The sequence below is a fragment of the Mustela erminea genome, chromosome 7, assembly GCF_009829155.1.
Source record: "Mustela erminea isolate mMusErm1 chromosome 7, mMusErm1.Pri, whole genome shotgun sequence".
In the NCBI taxonomy this organism is placed as follows: Eukaryota; Metazoa; Chordata; class Mammalia; order Carnivora; family Mustelidae; genus Mustela; species Mustela erminea.
The window spans coordinates 109,588,441-109,615,852 of NC_045620.1; the positions used below are offsets into that span (position 1 = coordinate 109,588,441).

A 27,412-nucleotide genomic window follows, 5' to 3' on the forward strand; every position below is an offset into this window, starting at 1 on the left:
AGTCTGATCCAGTTGTGATTATTCAGAGAATTTCTGGAAAGAAAGACCTCAAGATGTCTTCAGAGCATGAGTCTCCATATACCTTGTATACCAAATTATCCTCAGAATCTTTCTATGCAATCTACTAAAAATGTACTTTGCTCAAGAAAAAATATTATGGAACATCTTTCCCTATATGATAAACAAGGCCTTGGATTTTTAATTAAAATATGGATTATTTATAAAATAAAATATAAAGTAAATTTAAAAAATAAAACAATTTCACAATGCAAGTTTTCCAGTTGTCAGTGCATTTGGTAAAGCAGTTCCTGTTTTTTTCTAACTTTTCTATTTGCTCTTTCAGATCTTCATACATCTAAATGACATTTACTCTGTGGTGGGAATCCCTGTGTTCAGGTAGCTATTGTTCTCTAAGCTTCATGTTTGTCCCTTAAAGTCTGTAAAAGTAAGAACTTTATGTTCTTATTTATAATATGAAACGTCAATATAACAGAGGGGGCTAATGGCAAAGCATTTAAGTTCTTTACTTGAGCCAGTAAAGTGTGTTCTTGGTGCTTAATGCATGTGATTTAATCTGGCTGGCTAGAGCTATAAAAGATTTGATTGTAATCATTCACTGATTATGTGATTCATACCGAAAATTATATCTAATTATTTCTATTATTAAATGATTTTCACAGGCCCTTAGTCTGTTAGCATCTGGAGTTTTTATTAAAATAGAAAATACAGCACAGTTCTTAAAATTCACATGTGAACATTCTACAAATTTCATTGCCATTATTCTTTTATTGTGGGAGAATATTTCTAGTTTTTAAAATCCACTTCAGGTATCTCTCTAATCTTGCAGAGTGCTATTTGATAATAAATGCAAATGATTCATTTCCCTATTCCAAAATATTTGTTGAACACTTATCATATAACAGGTACTTTTCTAGATGCTCTGGGAAGAAAGAGCTATTGGATGAAAATAGTGATTTCAGTTCCTTGGAAGCAAGTAAATGTCATTGGCCTCTTCGAAACATTTTATATGCACATCCCTGTTTACATAGTATAATGTGATTTAGATACCCTTTTCCTGGATTCTAGGCATGGAATATTTGTAAAGATTATAAAAATTTAATAGGAATACCCCATTAGCTCTAAGCTCACTTTTATGCATCTGTAAGCCAGAATATAAAAAAGAATGCTTAAGGTTATTGTAATAGCTCTTCTCAAGCTTTCTTGTTCATTGCATTAGAAAGATAGAAATAATATTTTGAAAACCCCTATCAAATCTGGAAACACTGATAGTAACCGTGATGAGGTAGAGGATAAAGTATGAAGTGAAACATAATGGAGGCCAGTGAACTCATTTGGGAGATGTCTGCTTCAGCTCTTCATTCCACAAATTATTTTAGACAATGCAATGTCATGCTTCATTTCATCTTTTGAGAAAGATGCAAATGAGCAAAGAACAAATTTACAAAAGCAATTTTTTTCTAGAAAACAGATTTCAAGGGTTAGCATCCATTCAGCCCTACTTCTCATACTACATCCATATCACGGAACAGTTATGTTCCTCTTGATGACTCCAGATCAGCAAGAAAAGTTCCTGTATATTCCATATGGGAAAGCAGGAAAGTATATTAACAATTTGAGAAAGGTTTTTCCCTCCTATATGATTAGATTTTTATAAGTCAAACACTTAAGAGTTTAAATTTTAGTTTTCCAACAAATTTACCTTCCTTTTTTTTTTTTTTAAGATTTTATTTATTTATTTGAGAGAGAGTACAAGTGGGCAGAGGGACAGAGGGAGAGGGAAAAGCAGGCTCCCTGCTGAGCAAGGAGTCCAAAGACAAAGTGCTCATGATCCCAGGTATGGGAATTCCAGGGTACCCTGGGATCCTGACCTGAGCTACAGGCAGGTGCTTTACCGACTGAACCACCCAGGCACCGCACAAATTTACCTTTCTAAAATACCCCACTGGCTGGTTAGACAATTAGAGAAGGTATTTTTGTAAAAAAGTTAAAATATTCCATAATCTAACAGATATTTAGCTGTATGTTAGATGAATATATTAAGATGAGTCACAGATGTGAGCAGGTTAGTCATTTTTATTTATATCATGATCTTCTTTACTGCAGAGTAATACTGAGTGTATCATCAAGTTCTTTTCTCTGTAGGGTTCCTTTAGCCAGCAGAGCTTACATCAAGACTGCAGGCCTCAGGTCTACCATAGCATGGGCAATGGCCTCTCTTGCTGAAATTAAGGTAAGGAAAATGTTTGCATTCTTAATAATAGCAAGCTCCTTTGCATAATCAGCTGATTGGTGAACATCTTGGTTGCTTGCTTTCTTGTCCTTTCTTTTTTTCTCTTTTTTTCTATCCTTTTCTTTCTCTTTCTGTTGCCCTTACATTTATGAACTGCTACAGCGATATGGTTTTATATATTGCTGAACTTCTGAGAGTATTTTGACTATAAAAAAGCTGAGTCCAAAGATAGCTACATTTTTATTATTTCAAATCTTTTATGTCACAATCACATGGCCTATAAAACCTCTACTTAAATTTTAAGTTTTTCTCTGTGACTAAGATCTGAATCAATTTTTGTAAGTATTCGGTGGATAGAAGAAAATGATTTTTTTTTTTAGTCAAGGAATGTCTGCCATATTACTGTTTTACTATCTGCACAATTCTGAAAAAGGCATTTCAAAATTTCATTAGGTTACTATATTTATATTTTTAAGTTTTTGCACTTCTACTAGTTGTCTTAGTCAGCTGATGTCTAGTTTGCTATATGCACATTTATAACTTTTACTGTTTCATCAGGAATCATGCCTTTTTTTTTTTTAAAGATTTTATTTATTTATCGGCGGGGGGGGTAACGAGCACAGGCAGACAGAATGGCAGGCAGAGGCAGAGGGAGAAGCAGGCTCCCTGCTGAGCAAGGAGCCTGATGTGGGACTCGATCCCAGGATGCTGGGATCATGACCTGAGCCAAAGGCAGCTGCTTAACCAACTGAGCCACCCAGGCATCCCAGGAATCATGCCTTTTTATTGGAACATAAAGTTCTCTTTATCTTGATTAGTGAGTTTAAACTTAAATTTCATGTCTTACATTTGTATTCCTTTCTTTTTCTTGGTATTTGCTGCATTTCTTTGCCACTGCTTTATTTTCAACTTTGCATTCAGTTTGTTTTTTCACAACATACAACTCTGTTTTTTTTTTTTTTTAATTTAATTTTTTCAGTGTTCCAGGATTTACTGTTTATGCACCACACCCAGTGCTCCATGCAATACGTGCCCTCCTTAATTTCCACCACCAGGCTCTCCCAACCCCTCACGCCCCTCCCCTCCAGAACTCTCAGTTCGTTCCTCAGAGTCCATAGTCGTTCATGGTTTGTCTCCCCCTCCGATTTCCTCCAACTCACTTCTCCTCTCCAACTCCCAGTGTCCTTATGCTCCACAAGTAAGTGAAACCATATGATAATCGACTTTCTCTGCTTGACTTATTTCACTCAGCATAATCTCCTCCAGTCCCGTCCATGTTGATACAAAAGTTGGGTATTCATCCTTTCTGATGAAGGCATAATACTGCATTGTATATATGGACCATATCTTCTTTATCCGTTTGTCTGTTGAAGTGCATCTTGGTTCTTTCCACAGTTTGGCGACTATGGCCATTGCTGCTATGAACATGGGAGTACAGATGGCCCTTCTTTTCACTGTATCTGCATCTTTGGGGTAAATACCCAGTAGTGCAATTGCAGGGTCATAGGGCATCTCTATTTTTAATTTCTTAGAGAATCTCCACACTGTTTTCCAAAGTGGCTGCATTCCAACTTGCATTCCTACCAGCAGTGCAAGAGGGTTCTCCTTTCTCCACATTCTCTCCAACACTTACTGTTTACTGTCTTATTAATTTTGGCCATTCTAACTGGTGTAAGGTGGTAATCTCAGTGTGATTTTGATTTGAATCTCCCTGATGGCTAATACTGATGAACATTTTTTTCATGTGTCTGTTAGCCACTTGTATGTGTTCTTTAGAAAAGTGTCTGTTTATGTCTCTGCTCATTTTTTGACGTGATTATCTGTTTTTTGAGTGTTGAGTTGATGGAGTTCTTTATAGATCTTGGATATAAGCCCTTTGTCCACAGTGTCATTTGAGAATATTGTCTCCCATTCCGTGGGTTGCCTCTTTGTTTGGTTGACTGTTTCCTTTGATGTACATAAGCTTTTGATCTTGATGAAGTCCCAAAAGTTCATTTTCACTTTTGTTTCCTTTGCCTTTGGAGACATGTCTTTAAAGAAGTTGCTGTGGCCAATGTTGAAGAGGTTACTGCCTATCTTCTCCTCTAGGATTTTGATAGATTCCTGACTCACGCTAAGGTCTTTTATCCACTTCAAGTTTATCTTTGTGTATGGTGTAAGAGAATGGTCAAGTTTCATTCTTACTATATATAGCTGTCCAATTTTCCCAGCACCATTTATTGAAGAGACTGTCTTTTTTCTACTGTATAGTTTTTCCTGCTTTGTCAAATATTATTTGACCATAGAGTTGCAGGTCCATATCTGGGCTCTCCGCTCTGTTCCACTGGTCTATGTGTCTATTTTTGTGCCAGTACTATGCTGTCTAGGTGATCACAGCTTTGTAGTAAAGCTTGAAATCAGGCAACGTGATGCCTCCAGTTTTGTTTTTTCTTTTTCAACATTTCCTTAGCAATGTGGGGTCTCTTCTGGTTCCATACAAATTTTGGGATTGTTTGTTCCAGGACTGTGAAAAATGCCGGTGGAATTTTGATTGGGATGGCATTGAAAGTATAGATTGCTCTAGGAGTATAGACATTTTAACAATGCTTATTCTTCCAGTACATGAGCATGGAATGCTTTTCCATCTTTTTATGTCTTCTTCAATTTCTTTCCTGAGTGTTCTGTAGTTCATCTAGTACAGATCCTTTACCTCTTTGGTTAGGTTTATTCCCAGGTATCTTATGGCTCTTGGTGCTATAGTAAATGGAATTGATTCTCTAATTTCCCTTTCTGTATTATCATTTTTAGTTTATAAGAAAGCATCTGATTTCTGTGCATTGATTTTGTATCCTGCCACATTACTGAATTGCTGTATGAGTTCTAGTAGTTTGGGGGTGGAGTCTTTTGGGTTTTTCATACAAAGTATCATGTCATCTACAAAGAGAGAGAGTTTGACTTCTTCATTGCCAATTTGAATGCCTTTTATTTCTTTTTGTTGTATGATTGCTGTTGCTAGGACTTCTAATACTATGTTGAACAAGACTGGTGAGAGTGGACATCTTTGTCATGTTCCTTATCTCAAAGGGAAGCTGTCACCTTTCCCTGTTGAGAATGATATTCACTGTGGGTTTTTCATAGATAGATTTTATGAAGTTGAGCAATGTTCCCTCTCTCTATTCCTTTGAAGCGTTTGAATCAGGAACGGATGCTGTATCTTGTCAAATGCTTTTTCTGCATCAATTGAGAGGACCATGTGGTTTTTCTCTCTTCTCTTACTGATTTGTTCTGTCGCATTGATTGATCTGCGAATGTTGAACCACCCTTGCATCCCATGGATGAATCCCACCTGGTCATGGTGGATAATCTTTTTAATGTACTGATGGATCCTATTAGCTAGGATCTTGTTGAGAATCTTGGCATCCATATTCATTAGGGATATTGGTCTGAAATTCTCCTTTTTGATGGGGTCTTTGCCTGGTTTAGGCTCTGTTTTTATCCACTCTGATAGTCTCAGTCTTCCAGTGAGAGAACGCAGTATTATGACAGACATGCTTGATTATATTCCTCCTATTTTACTCTGTTTATAACGTCTTACACTGTTTCTTAGTTTTATTTTTGCTAATTTGATCAAGTTACTTGATAATCATTTCATTTCTGTCCTTGAGGTTGGAGATATACTTTATTGTTCTGTTCTACTAATAGTTCCTATTTCCCAGCTCTCTTGATTAAACACATAGGACTCTGCTGTTTCTTTAAAACAAGATACGAACTCTTTCCACTGTCAAGACACTGTTTTTAACCACCAGGACCCTCTAACCTGGCCCTCTTCCCTATCATAATATGAGGCCTCTAGAGTGCTTTTCTTCTCTTCTCCTGACTCACCTTACTCCTCCCTACAACGAGACCTTTGAAACATTTTTATACCCTTCAACCCTCAACCCCCAACAACTAGATTGAACTAAATTATTTATCATGTGTCAGAATTTCCCTTGAAATATGCCCCTTACATTTCAAAAGTCCTTATTTAGCACTTACATTAAACAGCCTGCCCTTAATCACTAAACTCTAACTGTGTTTACACACACACTTTTCTGGATAAATACACAGACATATCACTATGTATATAGCACTCCTCCTTGTTGCTCTTCACTTCGTCTTTTCCTGTTGAGGTCTCTGCTCTGGTTCATTTGCTGCTTAGTTAAAACCTTTTCTTAGGTAATTTCCTCAGATGTGGTATCCACATAATACACTGTCTGAAATTCCTACTATCCTCAAATTTGTTTTTTATCCTGGGATACACACCCATCTTGGCTGGATGGAAGAGTCTTGAGTGGCAGTCCCTTTCCTTCAGAGATCGTAGATGCTCTCCTGTTGCCATTTACTCTCCTGTGTTCTCCAGTATGATTTTCCCTTTCCTGTTTAGCTGTCTGTTCTTGCTGGGGGGAGGCTTGTAATACTCTACTCTTTAATCCTCTATAGTTCAGGGGATGAGTTAAATGGGTGATGGGCATGGAGAAGGCCACTTGTTGTGATGAGCACTGTGTGCTATACACAAGGGACGAATCACTAAATTCTACTCCTGAAACCAGTACCACACTATAGGTTAACTAACTTGAATTTAAATAAAATCTTGGAAGAAAAAAAATCCTCTGAAGTTCAGGAGTATTAGCAGGATACACTTACGTGTGTGTTTTCTACTCAGCCCCGAACTTGGTGTATCTGGCTGCTTGAGTTCTAATTCTGGCTCCACCACTAACTGACTGTGAAACTGGGGACAAGATATTCTACATCCCTGTGCCTCCATTGCTCATCATCAAAATAAAAATAATTATCTCCTGGTGGGGGCATCTGGATGGCTCAGTCAGTTAAGTGTCAGACTCTTAATTTTAGTTTGGGTCACATTCTCAGGGTTGAGATGGAGCCCTGCATCAGGCTCCACTCATTAGTAATGAGTCTGCTTGAGAGTCTCTCCTTCGCCCTCCCTGCATTTCTCCCCCACCCCCACACACGCACTCACTTGCTCTCTAAAATAAATAAATCTTGGGGAAAAAAAAAACCTCCTAGGGTCATGTGAGGATTAAGTGAATTAGCATTTATTAAGTGATTAGAAGAGTGTGTGGCATGTAGAACGTGTTTAAGTATTAGCTGCTGCTATGGCAATGATTATAATTATTAGGAATATATAATAATTATAAAGTTATTTCTCTGTCTCACACACTCTTTCTTTCATTACTTATTTAATTATTATTGCCTCAACTGTTTTGCTTTAGTGACTTTTTTAGCTTAAACTACTTTGTTTTTCTGCTTGTGAAATTATTAACATGTTAAGCTTCCTGGAGCTATCCTCCAAGTTGCTTATCCTTTCTCACATGGTTTCCATCTCTATATTTTGGGTCTGCATTTTGAGTTATTCTTGAACATAATCTTCCAAGCTATAGCAAGAGTCACAGAGATATGTTCTACTTTATTCGTCAGAATTTTTAGCTTAAAAATCATCATTTTTTTTGCTCTGAAGGTTTTGTGTGTGTGCACACTACATTTGAATATCTCTAAAAGCTCTTAGTTCTTTTGTTCGAATACTTATCTGTCTCCTCCAGGAGTTCCGTGTCACTAGATGTATGCTGGGAGTGTTCTGCCTATTTACTCTCTAGCTACTCACCGACCCCAGACCTTTGGATGTGCCATTATTTTCTCGTTGGCTCACTGGGACTCAACTATGTTTATTAAAATATTTTAAATGGCCAAAATCCTAAAAATGGCAGAAGGCAAATGGATCTCTGGTGCCACTGAGGTTGTTGGCAGGGTAAGAAGAATCTGTTAGCCATGCTGAAAACTTTTCTAAGTGAAAGCTTTTCTATTCACTGGTCTCCCTGCAGATCTGTAGATCTCTGAAGACCAGGTTCTCCCTGTTTCCAGTGATTTTCCCCCTCTGGGCTCCAGGGCTGGTCTCTTAATCTCCCACCAAGCCATAGCTAAGAGGCCCCATACTAGTTCCTTCTTCTGAGACCCAAGTGAAGCCCAAGGCTTTCTTTCTCTTAGCACTAGTTGCCTCTATGTCTCAGCATCACTTGGGCTCGGAGAACTAAATAGCTTGGAGCTGAGAGAAAAGAAGAAAGCTACTTTAAGATTATCATGTTCTCAGAATCCATGATTTTTTTTTATTTGATTTTAATCTTTAGTCCAAATTTCTTTTAGTGTAAGGAGAGAGAGTTATGGTTACCAAACTGCCAGTGATCTCACCACAGTTTATATAACTATAAAACTATATATATATATATGTATATATATACACATTTATACATATTATATAAATATAAATTTATATAACTACCTTATACAAGTTTGAAATGTTACCTTTATCTTGACATAAACATCCATTTGTCAGAAAAGTAGAAAGTAAATTAAAATATTCAAAGCTAATGTTAGATAAAATTTTTCCTTACTGTGAGTTTGCCTTGCTAGAACCTAGAGTAAGAATGGTTTCTCTAAATGTGATCACCAGCATAGGACGTCTGTTAAAGCATATAAGAAGTAGCACAGCACAGTTGTTTTGGAGGAGTTTAGCAATTGTTACAAGATTTCTTTTCCTTCAGTGCCCGCAAAGCTTGGTCACGCAGCTTCAAAGAATGAAGAGGTAGACCAGATGAAGAGTGGTGGGCAGCAAAGCCAAGTTTATTGAGAATAGAAAGCTTCCAAAGAGGGAGGGACCCGAGAGGTTTGCCAGTTTAGATCTAAGGGGTTTTATGGGCTTGTTGGCGGACTATTTTAATCTGATTCACTCTCCACATGCCTGTCACCCAGTCTGGTTTTTGTCATCTACCTGATCCCATGAGCAAGGGTGGAGGACTCCTTCTAGGGTGGTGTAAAATCCTTTTAAGGTAGTGTCTTCTTAGGGCAGGGACTTTCTTCATTATAATGACCCACAGCGTAAATGATCCCAGTATCCAATCTTGGGTATGTCATGGCCACTAACAGTGAAATCTAAACGGGAGGAGGTTAGATACTTTTCACCTTTACCACAAGCTGTTCTCCTTCCTACATATCCGAACAAGGAAAATCAAGTTCTGTAAGTCTTAGTTATTAATATAAGCATACAGGAATACTTGTCTCCTGCCCAGGTACCCAGATGTCATAGCTAGAGAAGGGCCTGATATTTAAGGTCAGATTACACCATGGACCATGTTGAGGGGAGGAAGAGCACAATGTTTGATACATATTAAGATCTTAATAAAAATTAGTTCTCATACCATTGTTATTTTTAACTGAATTGTCATTTAGATCCTTATTCTTTTTACTTAACCACCCCTTCATGGGGCATCCATAGGATACTCCCCTTAGAATTTCTACCCAGGGGAAAATCTCTCTCTCTCTCTCTCCTGAAGGACATTATGTTTCTTTCCATTAGGTCCCCTCTGGCTCTGACTGAAACTTGGCTGTCCACTGAGCACTCTGCTTCCTCTGTAAACATATCAAGGGACCATGGGCCTGGAGGTGGTAGGTGTCTTGCTTGCTTCTCATTGCTTCTTCTGCCCAGAACCTCTCTGTGCGTTTGAAGCACATGCCGTGAAATTATGCGCATGCGGATGTCTCTAGCTGTCCTGTCCTTTCTATGGGAGTATAAGCTGCTATTCCTATCATAGTTCTTTATGACCTCAGTGGCAACTCTGTAACCTGACCCTTTAATGTCTCGGTTTCCCTGCTCTAATGATCTACCCTAGCCATATCCTGGACCCTGTCATACCCAGGTATGACCAGGTATACCCAGGGTATACCTTCCAAATATCTCAATTTCAGGAATCCTGCTCTTAGCCTCTTTCTCCCTCCTGTTCAGTTCCTTTAGCATGCTGCCACACAGCCCCTTAACCCCTGGGACCTCTAGTCATTTGACCTTACTCACCATTGTCCATTACTCACCGCCTGTCCTCACCCCTCCTTCACAGCTTGGAGTCTATGTTCTACCACTATAGTCATTTCCTTGCCCACACTTTTCGCTCTCTTGCTTCTTATTTGACTTAAATATTGGAATCCGAAAAGAACTTCAACATGTTCTCCTCACCAAATCTACCAACATCTTGGAGTCCGTGCCCACATACTTTGCGTTATCATCGTTGCAGTAAGTGAATTGTCCTTGTTTCACTCCAGTACTTGCTTCCTGGATTCTATTACCTCATGCCTACTTCAGGACTTTTCTCTCTACTGCACATTCCCAGCAGCATGTACCCTTGATTACATATCTTGCAATTTAAGAAAATAACCCTTTCCTGAACCCACGTGCTCCTTCTCTGCTTCCCTTTACAGAAAACCTCTTAAAAATAGTTGCCCTATTTGGTGTCACTACTTCCTCACTTCCCCTTCTCTCTTGTGCCCACTTCATCAGGCTGTCGTCATCAGCACGCCGCTGACACTGCTCACCTTGCTTACCTGTTAGCACTTTGATCCTGCCATCACTCTCTTTCCTGAAATGTTTTTTTCCAGAGTTTTTTGGAACACCACTCTAGTTCTCCTCCTACATCAGTATGTGCTGCTGTCAGTATGCATTGCTGAATCTTCATCTACCAACGTCTATACTTAGGAGATCACTAGGGTCCAACCCATAGACTTTTCTTTTTTAACTTCTCTCACTTTCTAGATGACTCATCTAGTTCTCATGCTTTAAATATCATTTATGACTAACACTGAGTGTTCCCAACTTTATATCTGCAGCCTGAACCTCTCCCCTGAACTCCAGACCCATATGTTCAACAAATTACTTGATGTCCATACTTGGTCTAAGAGGTATTTCAAAATTAACATGTCCAGAACTATACTCTTGTCTCCTTAGAAGCTTCTCCTTCCCATCTCTTCCCATCTCAGTAACAGAGAACTCTTGCAGTTGCTCAGGTCAAAAACTCTAGTCTAATTTCTGATTATTGTCATTCTTAAACATTCAATGTCCAGTCCATTGGCTCCACCTTCAAAATATACGTAGAATCCAACCACTTCTCACCACTTTTACCAATAATACCCTTAATTCAAGTCACCATCCTCTCTTGCCTGCTTCCCCTAACTAGCTTCGCTATTAAGACTCTTACCCTGTCTGGTCCATTCTCAGTGGAGCATCCAGAGTGATCCCTCTGAAGAGTAAATGTCATGTTACTCTTCTGCTCAGAGCCCTCCAGTAGTTTCCCATTCTTCAGAACAAAACCAGAATCATTGCAGTACTTACAAGTTGTGACATGATGGAGACTTCCCCAGAATGGGAATAATTCCTTTTTTCTCCACGTTTCTGGTTTTCCCAGGCACAGGTAGGATTAGGCTTTCCCGGCCCCTTCAAATCATGTGTGTCATGTGACTAACAGGCTTCAGCCAGTTAAATGGCAGTGGACATGATGTGCCTCACTTCTACATGGCACCTTTAAGAGCCAGTACACCATTTGTAATGCTTTTCATTCCCCTCTGCCACAGTCATGGGCAGCACTCCAGATGGGGACCACTTGACCAGCCTGGCTTCCAGTAGGAAGCACAAGCCCCCGATGCCCTACCGTGGGGGTGTAGCGTGAGGTGTGTGTTGTTTTCAACCTCTAAGGTGCGGGGACTGTTCCCACGTGCAGCATAACCCTGTACTACCTCTCACATGACCACCACCAGGGACCTTCATACATACCCAGCATATATCTGCCTTACGCCTTTAACCACCTGAAACTCTGAATAAGGTGTAAAAAGCAATCATTGCTCTTGAAATTTATGTTTCTTTTATAATACATATTTATGACAGGCTAAATAATGCCAAATCAATATTTCTGTCTGCAGGCTGGTGCATTTGTTTTTGATCCAATGTGTGGACTTGGAACAATACTTTTGGAAGCTGCTAAAGAATGGCCAGTAAGTTCTAAAGTAGGATAAACCAAGCAATATACTTACTTTAATCATTGTACGTATATTCACTTCCCAATTATTAACAAGTAGATTATCTTTTTAGGATTATTGGTTTTGATGATATGAGTTGCTATGTCCTGTTGTCAAAATGGATTATGAAGGGTTAATTAAATTGCTTAAAAGACTGATAAATTTAGGAAAATGTGAACAGTTTCTGTGATTAGTCATGACAGACTATGCTAATCCCCAAATTCTTTAGACATTTGTTACTGTAAAATAAGGTTTTTTTAAAATAGTTTTTGTTATTGTAAAATAAGGCTTTTTAAAATAGTTTTTAAAAATTAACAAATACTTGTAATTTTTTACCATTGAATATCATTTTAAAGAAATACTATAAATTTGTTTTAACCTGAATTAACAAATCTATTAAATTCATTTTCATTATTTAAGAAGAAGCAAGTCGGTTTTCTGAACTACATAAACTGATAGTTTAACTCATACTTAAAACAGGACTTTCTTTCCTCATAGGATGTGTATTATGTGGGTGCTGATGTCAGTGATTCACAGTTACTAGGTGCATATGATAATCTGAAAGCTGCAGGCCTTCAGGATAAAATTGAGTTACTTAAAGTCTCTGTTACAGGTAAGATATTAGAAATGCAAACTTTTGGGAAAATGAACATATTTAAATATATTTAGAATCATAATATTAAATAAAATTCACTTTCTAATATAAAGGTTGAATATATCTGTGGAGTTAATCCTTGATTTATTTCCTATAGTATAATTATAACTTTTTTTTTGAAAGATTAATTATTAGTAACATTTATTCAGTCTCCCTAAACATTTAAGTGAAAGTGCCTTTTTAAGATGTGTTTGTTGTATCTGAACCATTTCTCACATCATAACCAGGGATCACTTAATGTAGGCATAAAATAAGGAGTATAGTGTAATAATAATAAAACTTCAGATTTTTTTAAAGATTTTATTAATTTATTTGAGAGAGCGCATGTAGCCAGAGCAGCAGGCCGAGGGAAAGGGAGAAGCAGCCTCTCCACTGAGCAGGGAGCCTGATGCAGGGCTCGATCCCATGACCCTGGGTTCGTGACCGGAGCCAAAGGCAGATGCTTAACCAATTAGCCACCTAGTGCCCCAAAACTTCAGACTTCTTCCAGATAAACTGAAATGCTCTAAATTGTCTTACCTTACCCTTGCCTCACACTGGACAGTATTCTTGTTATATAGAAATGAGGTAACCATCCCTGTGTGCTAAACCAGTACTTTCAGTGCTAAAACCAGAACGCGTTGGCAAACCACGACAGTTGGTCACCCTGTGAGGTAGAGGGAAACCTTTTACTGATGGGGGATCAGGAGAGACAAACATGACTAGAAATCAACTCTGCTCAGTCTAGTCAAAAGAGTTCTTCCTCAAGGCCCATAGTATTTAGACCATTTTAGTCAAGCCTCACATTCCTTATTTCTTTCCCTTTCCTCTAGTACATCTTTCTCCCTTAAAAAATAAGCACATTTAATTCCCTGCTACAATGGTATTCTCTTGAAACAGTATAAACAGGTAGTAGATGGTCTCAGTATTAAACCTATAATCCGGAGGAACTAAATGTTATTTTAAATTTTTTATGTAGTGGAAAAGTAGTAGAGTGTCAGGAAGAAAACATTAGGGTGACTTATGCGTAAAAACATAGTAAAGCAGCCCCCAAAGAAGAAGTTGCATTGTTGATTAAGATCTCATGTTGTTTGCTGCCAACAACTACTTTTTCAACCTGTCAAGGTTGGTTTTTTTTTTTTCCTTTTTAAATTTTATTTATTATTTATTTATTTTTATTTTTGTGAGAAAGAGGGAGGGAGAAAGAGAATGTGAGCGTGTGCTCACAAGCAGGGACAATGGGTGCGCAGAGGGGCAGAAGGGGAAGCAGACTCCCCACTGAGCAGGGAGTCTGATGCGGGACGCGATCCTAGGACCCTGAGATCATGACCTGAGCCGAAGGCAGATGCTTAATCGACTGACCACCCAGGCGCCCCGCTGTCAAGGTTTTTATGGGACTCTGTGTGTAAGACACAGGTTTTTAGAGGAAAACGACGGATGAGGAGGCTGAAATCAGCTTTCGTGAACTCTAATTTCTTTCAGAAAGCGGTTTTGGGGGGACCTTCAAGAAGACTGGGTTGACTTCCTCAGCTATTGCAGAGCAGTGATTTTTCCAGTACTTTACAATCTCCAGAGGGCCTCAGAGGCGTCAGGAAGGAAGTACCCAGCTGTCTGACCTCTGCCATGCTTCCAACTCCGTTTTTATTTACTTTTGTGTGGGGGGCATTTTCCATAAGATTTCACTTTAAAACCAAGCAACGGATTTCAGTTACTGTTTTTAAGTGTTGAAAACAAAAGGTTCTCTAGGGCACCAATGGGCAAATAAAGGATCATTCTAAGTGCCATGTTAATAATGGACGAGAGCAGGGAGGATGGAAACCGGAAACACAGAAGCTAGTTAAGGTTCTTGCAATGATCCAGTAAGGAGTGAGGTGGCTCGGGCCCAAGTGCTATTCATGGAGATGTTGAGGAGAGGTCAGATACTTAATTTTTTTTTTTAAAGATTTTATTTGTTTATTTGACAGACAGAGATCACAAGTAGGCAGAGAGGCAGGCAGAGAGAGAGGAGGAAGCAGGCTCCCTGCTGAGCAGAGATCATGACCTGAGCCGAAGGCAGAGGCTTAACCCACTGAGCCACCCAGGCGCCCCCAGATACTTAATTTTAGAAGATAGAGTGAGAAGGATTTATTGTTGGATTGAATGTGGCCTCATGTGAAAAGGAGCAAGCATGACCTAGCTGCCTGACTTGAGCAGCTGGAGGGTGGGGTGGCCATTCACTGGGTTGGGAAAATGGTAGGGGTACAAGTTGGAGTTCTGGATCATTAGGCATCAAGTGGAGAAGATGGCACGTTAGTAGCCCCGTACCCAGATCTGGAGTGTGAGGGGAGAGGTGAGGCATCATCAGTACGGGTAACATCTAAATCCAGGAGATCACCTAGGGAATAAGCATAGAGAAGGGAAAGAGGCCTCAGGATGAAGAGAGCAGTTAAGAAGTTGTGCTTACCCCAGGCCAGCATCAGCTGGCGGGGCACGTTTCCCTAAACCATTGTTGAGGCCATTTCCCTAAACCATTGTTGAGGCCAGATATTATCATTGTACTGCAGGATTGCACTCTTGAGAACTATAAATTTGATACATTTTTCAAACTTAGTTTTCCTTAATTACTAGTGAGATGAAACATTTTTCACACTATGTCATTTGTAGATTGTTCTTTTGTGAATTGTTCTCGGAGTAACTTTCTGGAAGAAAGAATGAGCCATCTATTTTAAATTGTTTCAGCATCCTAACCTTTTAACATTAAATTTCAGATGGGGGCGCCTGGGTGGCTCAGTGGGTTGAACCTCTGCCTTCAGCTCGGGTCATGATTCCGGGGTCCTGGGATCGAGCCCCACGTTGGGCTCTCTGCTCAGCGGGGAGCCTGCTTCCTCCTCTCCCTCTGCCTGCCTCTGCCTGCTTGTGATCTCTCTCTGTCAAATACATAAATAAAATCTTTAAAAAAAAAAAAAAAAAAACATTAAATTTCAGATGAAGAAACCATATTTATCTAGTGTATAGAGGAGCCAGTATTAACTGTTATTTAATAATTAGCCCTTCCTGGGTGCCTGGGTGGCTCAGTCATTAAGCATCTGCCTTCAGCTCAGGTCATGATCCCAGGGTCGTTGGATCGAGCCCCGCATCAGGTTCCCTACTTGGCAGGAAGCTTGCCTCTCCTCCCACATCCCTCTGCTTGTGTTCCTTCTCTCACTGTGTGTTTCTCTCCCTCTGTCAAATAAATAAACAAAATCTTTAATTTAAAAAATAACAATAATAATAATTAGCTCTTTACTACATATCTTTACTTTAGAGGTGGACATTGTAGCTAGAGCCTAGTGTTTATTTTCTTCACTAATTTGGTTTTGCCTTTAAAAGCTTTAATCATAAACACAATTTAGAATGCTGAGACCCAAGAATTGTCCTTTGTTAGACATTGACAGATGTGGGGATCTCACATCTTTTTTACCATAGTAAGTAAGAGGACCCAGGGACTTCAGAGTCCAACAGACCAAGTATAAATCCTTGCTTCACCATTGTTTCTCCAGTGTGTGGCCCTCAGCAAAATCATAGACCTCTGTATTTTGTCATCTACAGTATGAGAATAATCCCTACTTCCTAGAGCCTGTGGTGGGGATTTATCCCATAAGCACATTGAGTACTTTGCCTAACACACAGCACGAATAAAGACCTCAGGGGCGCCTGGGTGGCTCAGTGGGTTAAACCTCTGCCTTCGGCTCAGGTCTTGATCTCAGGGTCCTGGGATCGAGTCCCGCGTCCGGCTCTCTGCTCAGCGGAGAGCCTGCTTCTTCCTCTCTTTCTCTCTCTGCCTGCCTCTCTGCCTGCTTGTGATCTCTCTCTGTCAAATAAATAAATAAAATCTTTTAAAAAAAAAAAAGAAACCTATTTAAGACCTCAGTCAACGTGGGTATGTCTAGGAAGTTAGTAATAACTCCCATTGTGATTTGTTTCTGCAGAATCACTCTCTTAGTTCTCTTTGTGTGCGTTAATGACTGGATTATTTTTCTACTTTTTTAGTAATGTTTACTTTTTGACTTTCTACTGGTATAAAAGAAGATGATCCTTTAATATGCAGAACTTGCTTGTGTTTATTCCTAAGTTTTAATTACCATGAAAGTTTGGAACCAGATGAATATTATGTTACAGGCTATCTTAGGAACTAATTAGTCATTGGTTAGGCTTTGTTTTTTGTTAATCTACAGATATATTTACATTCCTAGGATAAGATAGAGAGCTGTAATAGATACAGATTTGAGCAAAAGAAACACATGTATAAATTAATTAAGACCACAAAATTGTCAACAGGAGAAAAAAGGAACGTTTTCCCTTCCAATTAGACATTACTTCGGTGAGATTTTATAACAAGCTTATTGCTAACAACTGTGCTTTGTTCTCAGGTGTCATTCCTTTCAACCCTTGTAGGAGTAAAGCCTGCTTTTTACAATACACCCAGAAGCTGCCCATAATGTGGTGGCTGCATTTTCTTTCATATCAGTGTGAGTTTTCCTCCAGTATCTCTCCTGCCCTTGCTGGCCTGGGCCCTGGTGTTCTAGCCACGTGTTTTGTGGCCCATGTCATGTTATACAAAGCTCATGAAGCTGCCAGGCCGCCCATTTGGGGAATCAGAAGGAAATGTGGGAAGTGATGGGTTAGGTGTACATAGAGTATGTGGAAGTAGGGAATCAGAAGCTTCCCACAAAGAGTTGAGTGTTTTTTGGTATAATGGCTTTACAGTTTGTTACATGGTAGCAGTCCTTTTTTAATATTTGATAACACTTATATTCTATAACAAACTCAGCAGTAATAAGTTTTTTAAAGCACATGTTTAATGAGAAAGTTAATAAAGAGTTTCCATTTCTCAAGCTGGTGAATACATTACTTAAGTAAAATGTTTGTTGACATTTATCATCCACTGTGTGGGCCAAGGTGATATCACTGATCAAATGAAACAGATGTATTTATAGAAGCATCTAGCATTTACTCTAAAACATAGTAATTATTTTAAGGAGATTGAGCCCCAAAACAGCCACTTATCAAAAACAGCTAGAGACAAATGCATTAACCATCATTCTGTGAAGCATGACTTTTCATTTAGATCAAATGACTATTCTAAATTAATTTTGCTCACTTTCAATTCCAAGTTTTCTTATACATGCAAACCAAATGAAGCTATAGCCATTAATTTGTTGGTTCCATTTGAAGACCTTTGCAGACGGTTAGGTGTTGCCAGTTTTGTATCACTGTTATCAGATGTATTCAAAAAGAAAATCCATTAAATCTGTTCCAGTGGTGGTTTAGCTTTTCTTTTTCCCAGTTCTTGGAAATGCAGGAAATTTTTTCTGTCAAAGATAACATCTTTTATAATTGTGAGTGCTACTGTAAATTCAGCTCAGAACTGCATGTGTGTCTGTTTATGCAGTATTTAGTGGTAATTAGTATTCTAACGAAATCTATGAAGCAGAAATGTACTTGAAATCTGGCGTGGTATCCACATAATTCATAATTATCTTCAAACAAGCTCTGATGTTCTATAAATGAAATAGAAACTTAAGTTACCAAAATAATAAACTTTCGAAAAACATTTTTTAAATACACATGGGATAACTGACTTGCAAACTATTTGTGATGAAGGTGGTTGCAAAAACAAACAAACTTCATAACAGAACACAGTTTATTTCCCTGCCCATCATCAGCTAGGTTTAAAAATATTTAAGCCTTCAAAGCATGGATTTTTGGATCAAAGTACTCTATAATTGTATTATAAAAGTTTTTTTAAATAAACCAATAGGCTCATGGTGGTTGCATTTTTCAAAAAATCTGTTGGAAATCTGTAATCAAAGAATTTAACAAATATAATGCCCTAAAACTTAAGTTTCTGCAATTTTTGATGATTGCAGTTATGAAAAACAAAACAAGAGGACATTAAAGTCCCTAAAAACACCAAGGAAGAAATGAACAAACTAAAACTGAGAGCTTAATAATGAACAAGATTTAATTCTGAAATTCTATAAATACACCTTGGATATCTTATATGAAGAAGCTTCTAATGGCTTTCTTTAATTGGATAAATGTATATTCTAGAATGGAATGGAATCAAATTGAGAAGGCTTAGATTCTGCAGGCTCTACACTTGGTAAGCGAATTAAAAGAACAGTAGAGACAATTTGAGTTTTGTGCCATGAAAATGTTTGTCAAAGACACTATAAATGAAGAGATTGAACTGCAGGGCTGAAATATTTAGACTTTTCCTATGTAAGAAATAAAATTGAGAGTATCCTCCAGTTAGAATTTGCTCTGAGCTCAACTGTTACGTTAGAACCTGTAAAGAAAGGTTCTCTACTTATTTTCTCAAATAAAAATATTAGAGTCTACAAAGAAGTCTATTAGCCATTGAAGTGAAACTTTGAAGAATATTACAGGCAATTCTATGAAAAAAATTTGAAGTTCCTATTAAAAAAGTATTACATTTGAGCGCCTGGGTGGCTCAGTGGGTTAAGCCGCTGCCTTCGGCTCAGGTCATGATCTCAGGGTCCTGGGATCGAGTCCCGCATCGGGCTCTCTGCTCAGCGGGGAGCCTGCTTCCTCCTCTCTCTCTGCCTGCCTCTCTGCCTACTTGTGTTCTCTGTCAAATAAATAAATAAAATCTTTAAAAAAAAAAAAAAAAGTATTACATTCTTCAGAAAAATACCCATTAATGACATGGGATTAGAGACGAATACATCTAAGAAACCAATCAGTATAAGAATACAGATCACAAAAAATCATTTTACTTGTTAATTTTAAGCTTGTGGGGTTTTTTTTATTTCAATGTGCCCAGATAATATTTTTCGGTCCACTATAATAATAAACAATTTGTCAGCCAATAAATATTTCAAGAAGTATGTATTCTTATTTCTAATCATCTTGTTCTTGAAAATGTTCCTCTTTGGACTGTAAGTTAAAAGGTCACCAGTTCCAGATGCCAAACTACATTTTGCATATTTAAGACTAATTATGAACTTCTGGATTAAGACAACAGACTGAAACTTTATGGAAGGATTTGTATTCTCCTGCACTTATTGAAATAAGAAAACGAATAATAAAAATAGAAGGAAAAAAATCATCAGCAGCAACCAAAGGGCATAATCTATGTACAATAAACTTCAAAATCTGGCCACAATGGAAGGATACAGGAAGTTATTGAGCAGTACTGTCAGTAGAATAGTGGCTGTTTACAAGGTAAATAACAAGTGCAACCCCAAAAATATACCCATCCAAGATGTCATTTTAGTACAAAGACATTTCAGATATAAAAAAGGTCAAGTGGGCCACCTAGGTGGCTAAGCCAGTTTAGAGCTTCTTGGTTTCATCTCAGGTCATGATCTCAGAAGGGTGACACTGAGCCCTGTGTGGGGTACCCCACTCAGCACAGAGTCTGCTTGAGATTCTCTGCCTAATCGTGCCCCATCCCCGCCGCCTGCTGCTCCCCACCCCCACCCTGGCTCACAAAATGCTCTTTCACTCTCTCACTAAAAATAAAATAAATAAAATCTTTAAAAAAAAAAAAAAAAAGTTCAGGCAACATTTCACTAATAAACCCTGCAGGGAAAATTTTAATAAAATCCAAACATCTAAGAGATAAATCAACTGAAAAATGAAGAAGGCCAAGACAAAGTGATTGGTCATGAGGACTGAATCAACTTGAATATATAACTGATTTTAAACAGCTATGAGAATTACAGACACGGAACAGTAAGAATGTTATAAATCCGGAAAGAATTTATAAAGAATGTTCAAACAGGAGGAAGTATGGTGAAAGAACATAGGAAGGGTGTGTCCAGTTTTGTAGAAGATCTCAATTTATTTAATCATTTGTCTAAATATAAGCACAAAAACGTATCTCAAAGACTCTTAAAACCTATTGGAAGAAAACACATTACGGCCATAATCCTGAGTTTTAAAGCAGTTCTTACCCATTTTTCTTCTGGAAGGAGGGAGAATGGTTCTTTTTGTTCAAGACACACCAGTATGTTAAATTTTTTTTCATGTTCTTGAATCATCCTGCAGAGTTGTAAAGGGGATGATTTTTACATACTTGTTTTGAGCTATGTTTCTATTTCAGAATTTTATCTCCTTAGTTACAGGCAAACTCCTTGTTCTCAGGCAGTTCAAAGCATTTAATAATTTAACAGATTCTACTGTGTTGAAAATCAGGGGTCAGGTGCTCCTGCTTTCAGGAGTTTCCTCACCAGAAACCCTGGAGGTGGGGACAACAGTCTGTGTTTCACCAGCAGTTCAGATTCTGATACACACTAAATAGTAGGTTTGGGATAAAGGGGGCGAGGATTTGCATTTGTAGTTCCCAGGAGATACTGCTGCTGCTGTAGCTCCCGATGACGCTGCCTGGGAGAACTGTGGCTCTGAGAACCACTGCAGGAGGAAAGGAGTAGGAAAGAGGCCCATCTGGAAGCAGTTGCCCTACGTGGCCTTTGAGGAGCCAGGGGAAGGACATGCTGTGTTGTGCAGAGCTGCTTTGAAGGATTCCAGCCCACTGATCTCCACCTAGCTGTCATCCGCCTGTACACACAGAGAGGACGTTGTTCATGATAACTACAAGACCTAACCATTACTGAGTGCTCACTCCGTGCCAGGCACCGTTCCAGATGCTTTCCATAAAAAACCTCACTTGTCAACTTAAGAGTACCCACTTTACAGATGAGGAAACTGACACAGTAATTTCCCAAAGTCCCCTAGCTACTTAGAGACAGAGCCAAATGCAGGCTGTTGGATGCCAGGGCCTGCCTGCCTTCTCACACATACCCACAAAAGCTCATGTTAGGTTCTATGGGAAGAGAACGTTGCTTAGTTCTAGAACTTCTTGAAAGAATTATTCTGTGAAGTTTGTTCCTTCAACTTCTAAAATTATTTAAAGCAGTTCAGCAAATTATATAATTCAGAGTAGGAAAGTTGCAAATAAAAATAGAGACTGACAAGAAAAAAAAAATGTTAACCAAACCTGAGCAAATTGGACAGCTAGTGTGTGTGTGTGTGTGTGTGTGTGTGTGTGTGTGTGTGTGTCTGTGAATGCAAAAGAAAGATGTGGGCTCAAACTCAACAGTATACTACTCCGTGGTTTCTCATGTATAAAACATCTGATAGCCACGATTGCCTTCACTGTACATTGCCTTGAGTAGTTCTGCAAAAATATTGAAACTATTTATATGTACATGTTCTATATCAACACCCAAAAACTAAATGTGTGAAGTTTAAATATGACTTGGGGGGCGCCTGGATAGTGCAGTGAGTTGAGCAATTCTTGGTTTCGGCTTGAAATTCTCGGTCCCTCTCCTGCTGTGCTCTCTCCCCTCTCTAAAATAAATAGACAAATCTTTAAAAAATATATATGAGGGGCGCCTGGGTGGCTCAGTGGGTTAAAGCCTTTGCCTTCAGCTCAGGTCATGATCCCAGAGTCCTGGGATCGAGTCCCACGTCGGGCTCTCTGCTCAGCAGGGAGCCTGCTTCCTCCTCTCTCTCTGCCTGCCTCTCTGCCTACTTGTGATCTCTGTCTGTCAAATAAATAAATAAAATCTTTAAAAAATAAAAAATTTAAAAATATATATGACTTAGAAAAAAAAAAAAGAATTCCTGCCAAGCTTTAAAAGAATATTATTCTGAAACTTTTCTAACAACCTATTCTTATTCTACTAATCTCAAGCAAGGGTTAGAACTAGGTGAGATTTCCCAGGTGTTCTTCAGATTTTTCCCAGTTAATGGGACTTTTTGTTTTGTTTTTAAGTTTCCAGCCAACAAAAATGTATATGGTATTCAAAATAATAAAGATTATTTACACTTTATATTTTTATAGAATTAGATGCTATCGAATACCTTATGAATACCTAATGTACATGATGGGTGGCAAGTAAAATAAGTAGAAAATGAAAAGTATACTCAGAAAATGTGGAAGTTAAACTTATGTGTATTACCTTCTGATAATCTAATTTCTGAGAATTGTAAAGATGAGAAAATTTAGATTTAGTAATCAAATACTATATTTAATTTTGTTTAGCGATAATCACTTTGTTGATTTGTTTAGCATTTTCTCTGGTCTTAGTACTTAAGTAGATGTTCTTAATCTTTTGGGTCTCCTTTAAAATTTCAGTGAAAGCTAAGATCATCTCCCTTAAAAGCAAGTATATCTACACATGCAAAATTGTATAAGTAACTATGAAGAGAGAAATACAAGTTACAGAACATGGTTTGTGGAAGGTTCTAGACAATTTAATGTATTTCTTCTTGGATCTGGCAACTTTCTAGTCATGTAATATGTTTAGAGAATTCAATTTTCTGATTAATTTAAGATTCTGCTTAATTTATATCATATTGTCATAACAGAGAAACCAATTTTCAAAAAACAGAATATAATAACTTTACCATTTATTTTTTAGTGAAAAGCCTTGTGATTTCTTGGAAACAATGTTAGCAACCCTAAGTTTTATTTAATATGCAAAAATAATTTGGCATACTTCAATTTTCTTGTATTTAGGTTGTAAATATTTGAACTTAATGTAGCTGGATTCTCTGGTTTCTGTATTTCAGAATTGCCATTGCCCTCAGAGAGTGTCGATGTTATTATTTCTGACATTCCATTTGGGAAAAAGTTTAAGTTAGGGAAAGACATCAAAAACATTCTACAAGAAATGGAGAGGTAAGTTGTTGAGTTTATTCTTATAATTTTTGAGTTATTGGACATTTAACTAAAATATATCATAGTTCTTCAGTTAAGATTTGATTGCATCTTAGTGATTTATCCAAAACTTTTGTAGTTCAGTTTTCTAAGGTTTCAAATCAGAAGCTTATAATTGAAATAGTTATTCCATATCATCTTACACTATTCTAAGTTTTATTTTGGAAAAGATACCAGTTTGTTGTTATTGCCTGAAATTTGAGCATCTGAAACAGTGACGTGTATTTTAATCACTGAGTAGGTAATTTACCTATTTACTTGTAATCCTCCCAAAAACCTTGCCTGTTGTGTGTTAATCCCCCATGCTTTCCAGATGAGAAACTGGGACCCAGAAAGATGAATTTTCTCGAGATCCCAGCTACTAAACCACACAACAGTTCACACAGGGAACATCAGTAACCTAGAGAGGTTACAACACTGCTTATTATAGAAGGAAGACAAGTGTTATTCACGGCATGGTTTCTAAGGTCGGCCTCAGGGAATCTAATTCAGTGAAAGTATTTCTTTGAGAGGTTCAAACAGTGAGGCCTGTTTTCCTATCTGAGAAAGGAGAGAACCTAGAACACATGGAGGAATAAAAAGATATACTAAAAGGTCAGTTCATGAAATCGGCTCAGTTGGGCATTTGATAGAGCAAGACAACATAGATGTTTGAGAGCCTGTATATAAATAATGTCACCAACAGAAAAAATGAGCCATGGGTGTTGGGTAGAAAAAATTGAGTGTCAAGGCCGACATTCCATAGGAAGAATTAAAGCTTGACATGAACTCTGAGTCCAACGAGGAGCCATCTCAGCTCCATCATGTGAACTGGGTGCTCCACACTTCTTTTTGGATTATCTTATTTGGATTATCTAACCTCTGCTGCACGGTTAGCTAAACCCTTGGCATAATTATGTGAGGTCTCTTTCTAGGCAACACCGATAATTCAGACATTTCCTCAGCTCCTATACATGTTACCCTCAAGCAGATTTTGCAACCCTGAGTTCTTATTAAAACCATTTGAGGAGCTTTTGAAAAACTCTAACACTCATTTTCCACCCCTCCCCACTGAGGCTCCAATTTAATTGGTCTGGAGTAGAACATGGGTGTATTTCCTAACCACTCCCGGGCTGATTCCATTGTGCAGCCAGGATTCATAACCACAGCCTTTGTGCCTACCTAGGTAATTCACCAACCACACTACTAAGCCAGCTCATGGTGAAATACAGTATGCGTGAGCAGTGACTTGCATTTAGCCTGGAACTTTCCAGAAGATATTCAGGAATTCCCCCCTAATCTGAAGGCCTCAGTTGGATCAGTGTATGTATTTGGACATAAGGAACTTCGATGACCATGCTTCCCTGACACCTGCCCACAGACTGTGGTTTGATTTTTTACTTTTTACATAGTTTGAAGCTTTATACAGTCAGTATAGCATAACACAGTGCATTTTGGAGACAAATTTGTCTTGATTCACTGATTGTTTAGATGAGGGAAAAAGCTCCTTGAGCTCCTGACATCTTTGTCAGGTGTGGGAGAGATTCCCTGTAACTCCTGGCCCTCAAGCAGTCATCCTGTTTCCCTACATATACACCCAAACTTACTGGAAGAATAGTCTACCCTGACATCTCTGCTTCCTCACCTTCCAGTCCCCCCTCAACTCTGGCGACCAGCAATTTGCACCTGCCCTCAACCAAGATCACACACCCAGGTTCACTGATGACTTCTTGTAATCCTAGTCACTTGTTAGTCCTGCCGCATTACACACTGTTGAGACTATTTCCTTCTGGAAACCGAACATCTTTGGCTTCTGTGCCATCACTGTTGTCCAGACTTTCTTGTAGGATTACGGACCCTTCCTCCTCTCTCCTCCTTTAAAAGTGAAGTCTCTGTTCCTTGGCCTTTTTGCTCTTCTCACTTGGTACCGCCTCCGCCCCCCATGATGGCCTCCGCCTGTTATCTGCTGTGTACTATAAAACTCTGAAATCTCGCCCTCCACCGGTCTTCTCCTTGCCTCTGTGGATTGGAATTCACCCTGCACATTCCAAACAGGCTCTTTCCCTCCCTCCTCCTCCCACCCCCTCAGATTCACCCCTGCTGAATTTCTTTGAGTGCCTCCCCCACCTGATGGTTTTCCTGTCTGGGCTTTGCTGCCTCCAGCCGCCTGCCCTGCTCCAGTCCCTCACTGTCACTTGGCCCGCCTCACTCCTGCTTGTCCTTAATTCACAGCGCAGGTTTGGGACCCACTTGATGCATTCCTGGGGCACCTCAGACTTGCCTGGAGCATTTGCCACCCTCCTTAGCTCTCTGCTGGCCGCTCTCCTACTGTCAGTAATCTCTTTGGCTGCCCTGGAGACTGTGGTGTTGGTCACTTGTCCACATAGACCTGCTGTGCAGAATTTGCTCAAATGTTTTCATCTCAGGGTCTTCCCTTCCTTTTCTGGTCTTCCCTGTTGTCCTTCCCTTGTGCATGTGATTTATGGTGATTTTCTTCTGCCAACAGCCTACTACCTCTAATATATGCTGATTCTTTAGGATTCTTTCATTTGCCTTTTCCTTTGTACTTATTAGAATGTGACTATGAATTACTTTGAGGCTTGCCTTTTAAGTAGAGTAAAAATAGATAATTAAAGCAGATTTGTGCTAGTGATTCTGTAATTACTATAATGAATATGTATTATGGAAGCTACTACCTAATTATCAAAATCCTTGTGTTTAAATAGATAAAATTAAATTTCAAATTAAAAACACCAAATATTTAAAATAAAGTGGGATTGTTTGTTGTCTAAAAAGAAAGAAATACTCATGCCAATTACCATCTTCCGTCAGAGTGCTCCACGTTGGAGGAACCATTGTGCTGTTGCTCAACAATGATCACCACAGGCGCCTCCAAGACTGTGAACAGAGCGGCATCCCTTTGAATTCCAAGGGCAGCCCCACAGATGAACCTGGAATCGAGAAGTGCTTGAGTCCCAGAGAGAGGACTGACCTATCGGCCACAGTGTCATCTTCATCTGAAGCCAGCAGCCAGGGGGGCTTAGACAAAATGCCACCGGTTGGCTCTTTAGTGCCAGTGGAATGCTACCAAGTTAGCCTTGGAAGGACAGAGGCATTCATATGCAAATACAGGAAGTCGCACTCTTTGGGACTTTAGCAGGCTTGCTGCTGTGAGCCAGGTTCAAGTCCTGTCAGGGCAGCTGCACAGCAGTGAAGGTGGTTGTCCTGGACCCTCACAGGGCCCCAGAGTCCCAAGGAAGCAAACTCCCCTGAGGTCCAGCATCGTTGCTGGACACAGGTTCTGAGTAGAGATAAGCTTTACACCCAAAAGAATTAAAGTTGCCAACCAAAACCAATGAATGTACATTACACCAAATGACTCTTAAATTTCGTATTCTGTCGAAAGGTGAAAAGTTCTGCCCCGCCTGCGCTATTTCTGAACAGAAACTGAAACTTGGAACAGAGGTTTTCAGGGGTTCACATAAAGTATACTGCAGTCATCACAAGGTTGGTGATGTTTTCACGATCAGATTTTTCTAAATGTAGAAACTTTTATGTCTTACTTCTTTTGCTATTAAACTTGATTTTTAAATGTGTAATTTTCTCCTCCATTGGAATAAAAATAATTTTTATTTGCAATACCTTTTGTACGTCCCAAGTTATATAAAACATTAATGGGAATAATAATATAAATCAAGCCAGTATCCTCCAACATGACAGAAAATAAAGTTTGCTCTTTTTATAAAAACATTAATAAGTTGTCGCCGCTCCCTTATTTAAATTAAATACATTCCTTGTGTTTACTATTGAGAAGAAGATCTTCTTAACAGGAAGTTGATGAGAATATGATTTTCTTTTTTTTTTTTTTTTTTTTTTCAATTATCTAAGCAGTGGCTTGGTTTCTTGGCTGTTTTACTATTTTAACAACCTTTCTGTGTTTGGGAAATTTCTCACCTGTAAATCCCACCTC

The 27,412-nt window shown here is 38.7% G+C and overlaps 1 protein-coding gene across 3 annotated transcripts in view; it reads left to right on the forward strand.

Moving 5' to 3' along the window:
• The window catches only part of THUMPD2 (THUMP domain containing 2), a 40,925-nt gene extending 13,754 nt beyond the window's left edge, over nt 1-27,171 (forward strand). The window contains exons 5-10 of one of the 3 annotated variants that reach the window (XM_032352882.1): nt 344-396; nt 2,149-2,251; nt 12,020-12,091; nt 12,614-12,728; nt 23,316-23,424; nt 26,275-27,171. In XM_032352882.1, the coding sequence (XP_032208773.1) occupies nt 344-396; nt 2,149-2,251; nt 12,020-12,091; nt 12,614-12,728; nt 23,316-23,424; nt 26,275-26,599 (777 nt within the window). In that variant the 3' untranslated portion in view covers nt 26,600-27,171. The remainder of the gene's footprint in view (nt 1-343; nt 397-2,148; nt 2,252-12,019; nt 12,092-12,613; nt 12,729-23,315; nt 23,425-26,274) is intronic. The other 2 variants (XM_032352883.1, XM_032352884.1) reach the window with 2 other exon arrangements.
• The last annotated feature ends 241 nt before the right edge of the window (nt 27,172-27,412 follow it).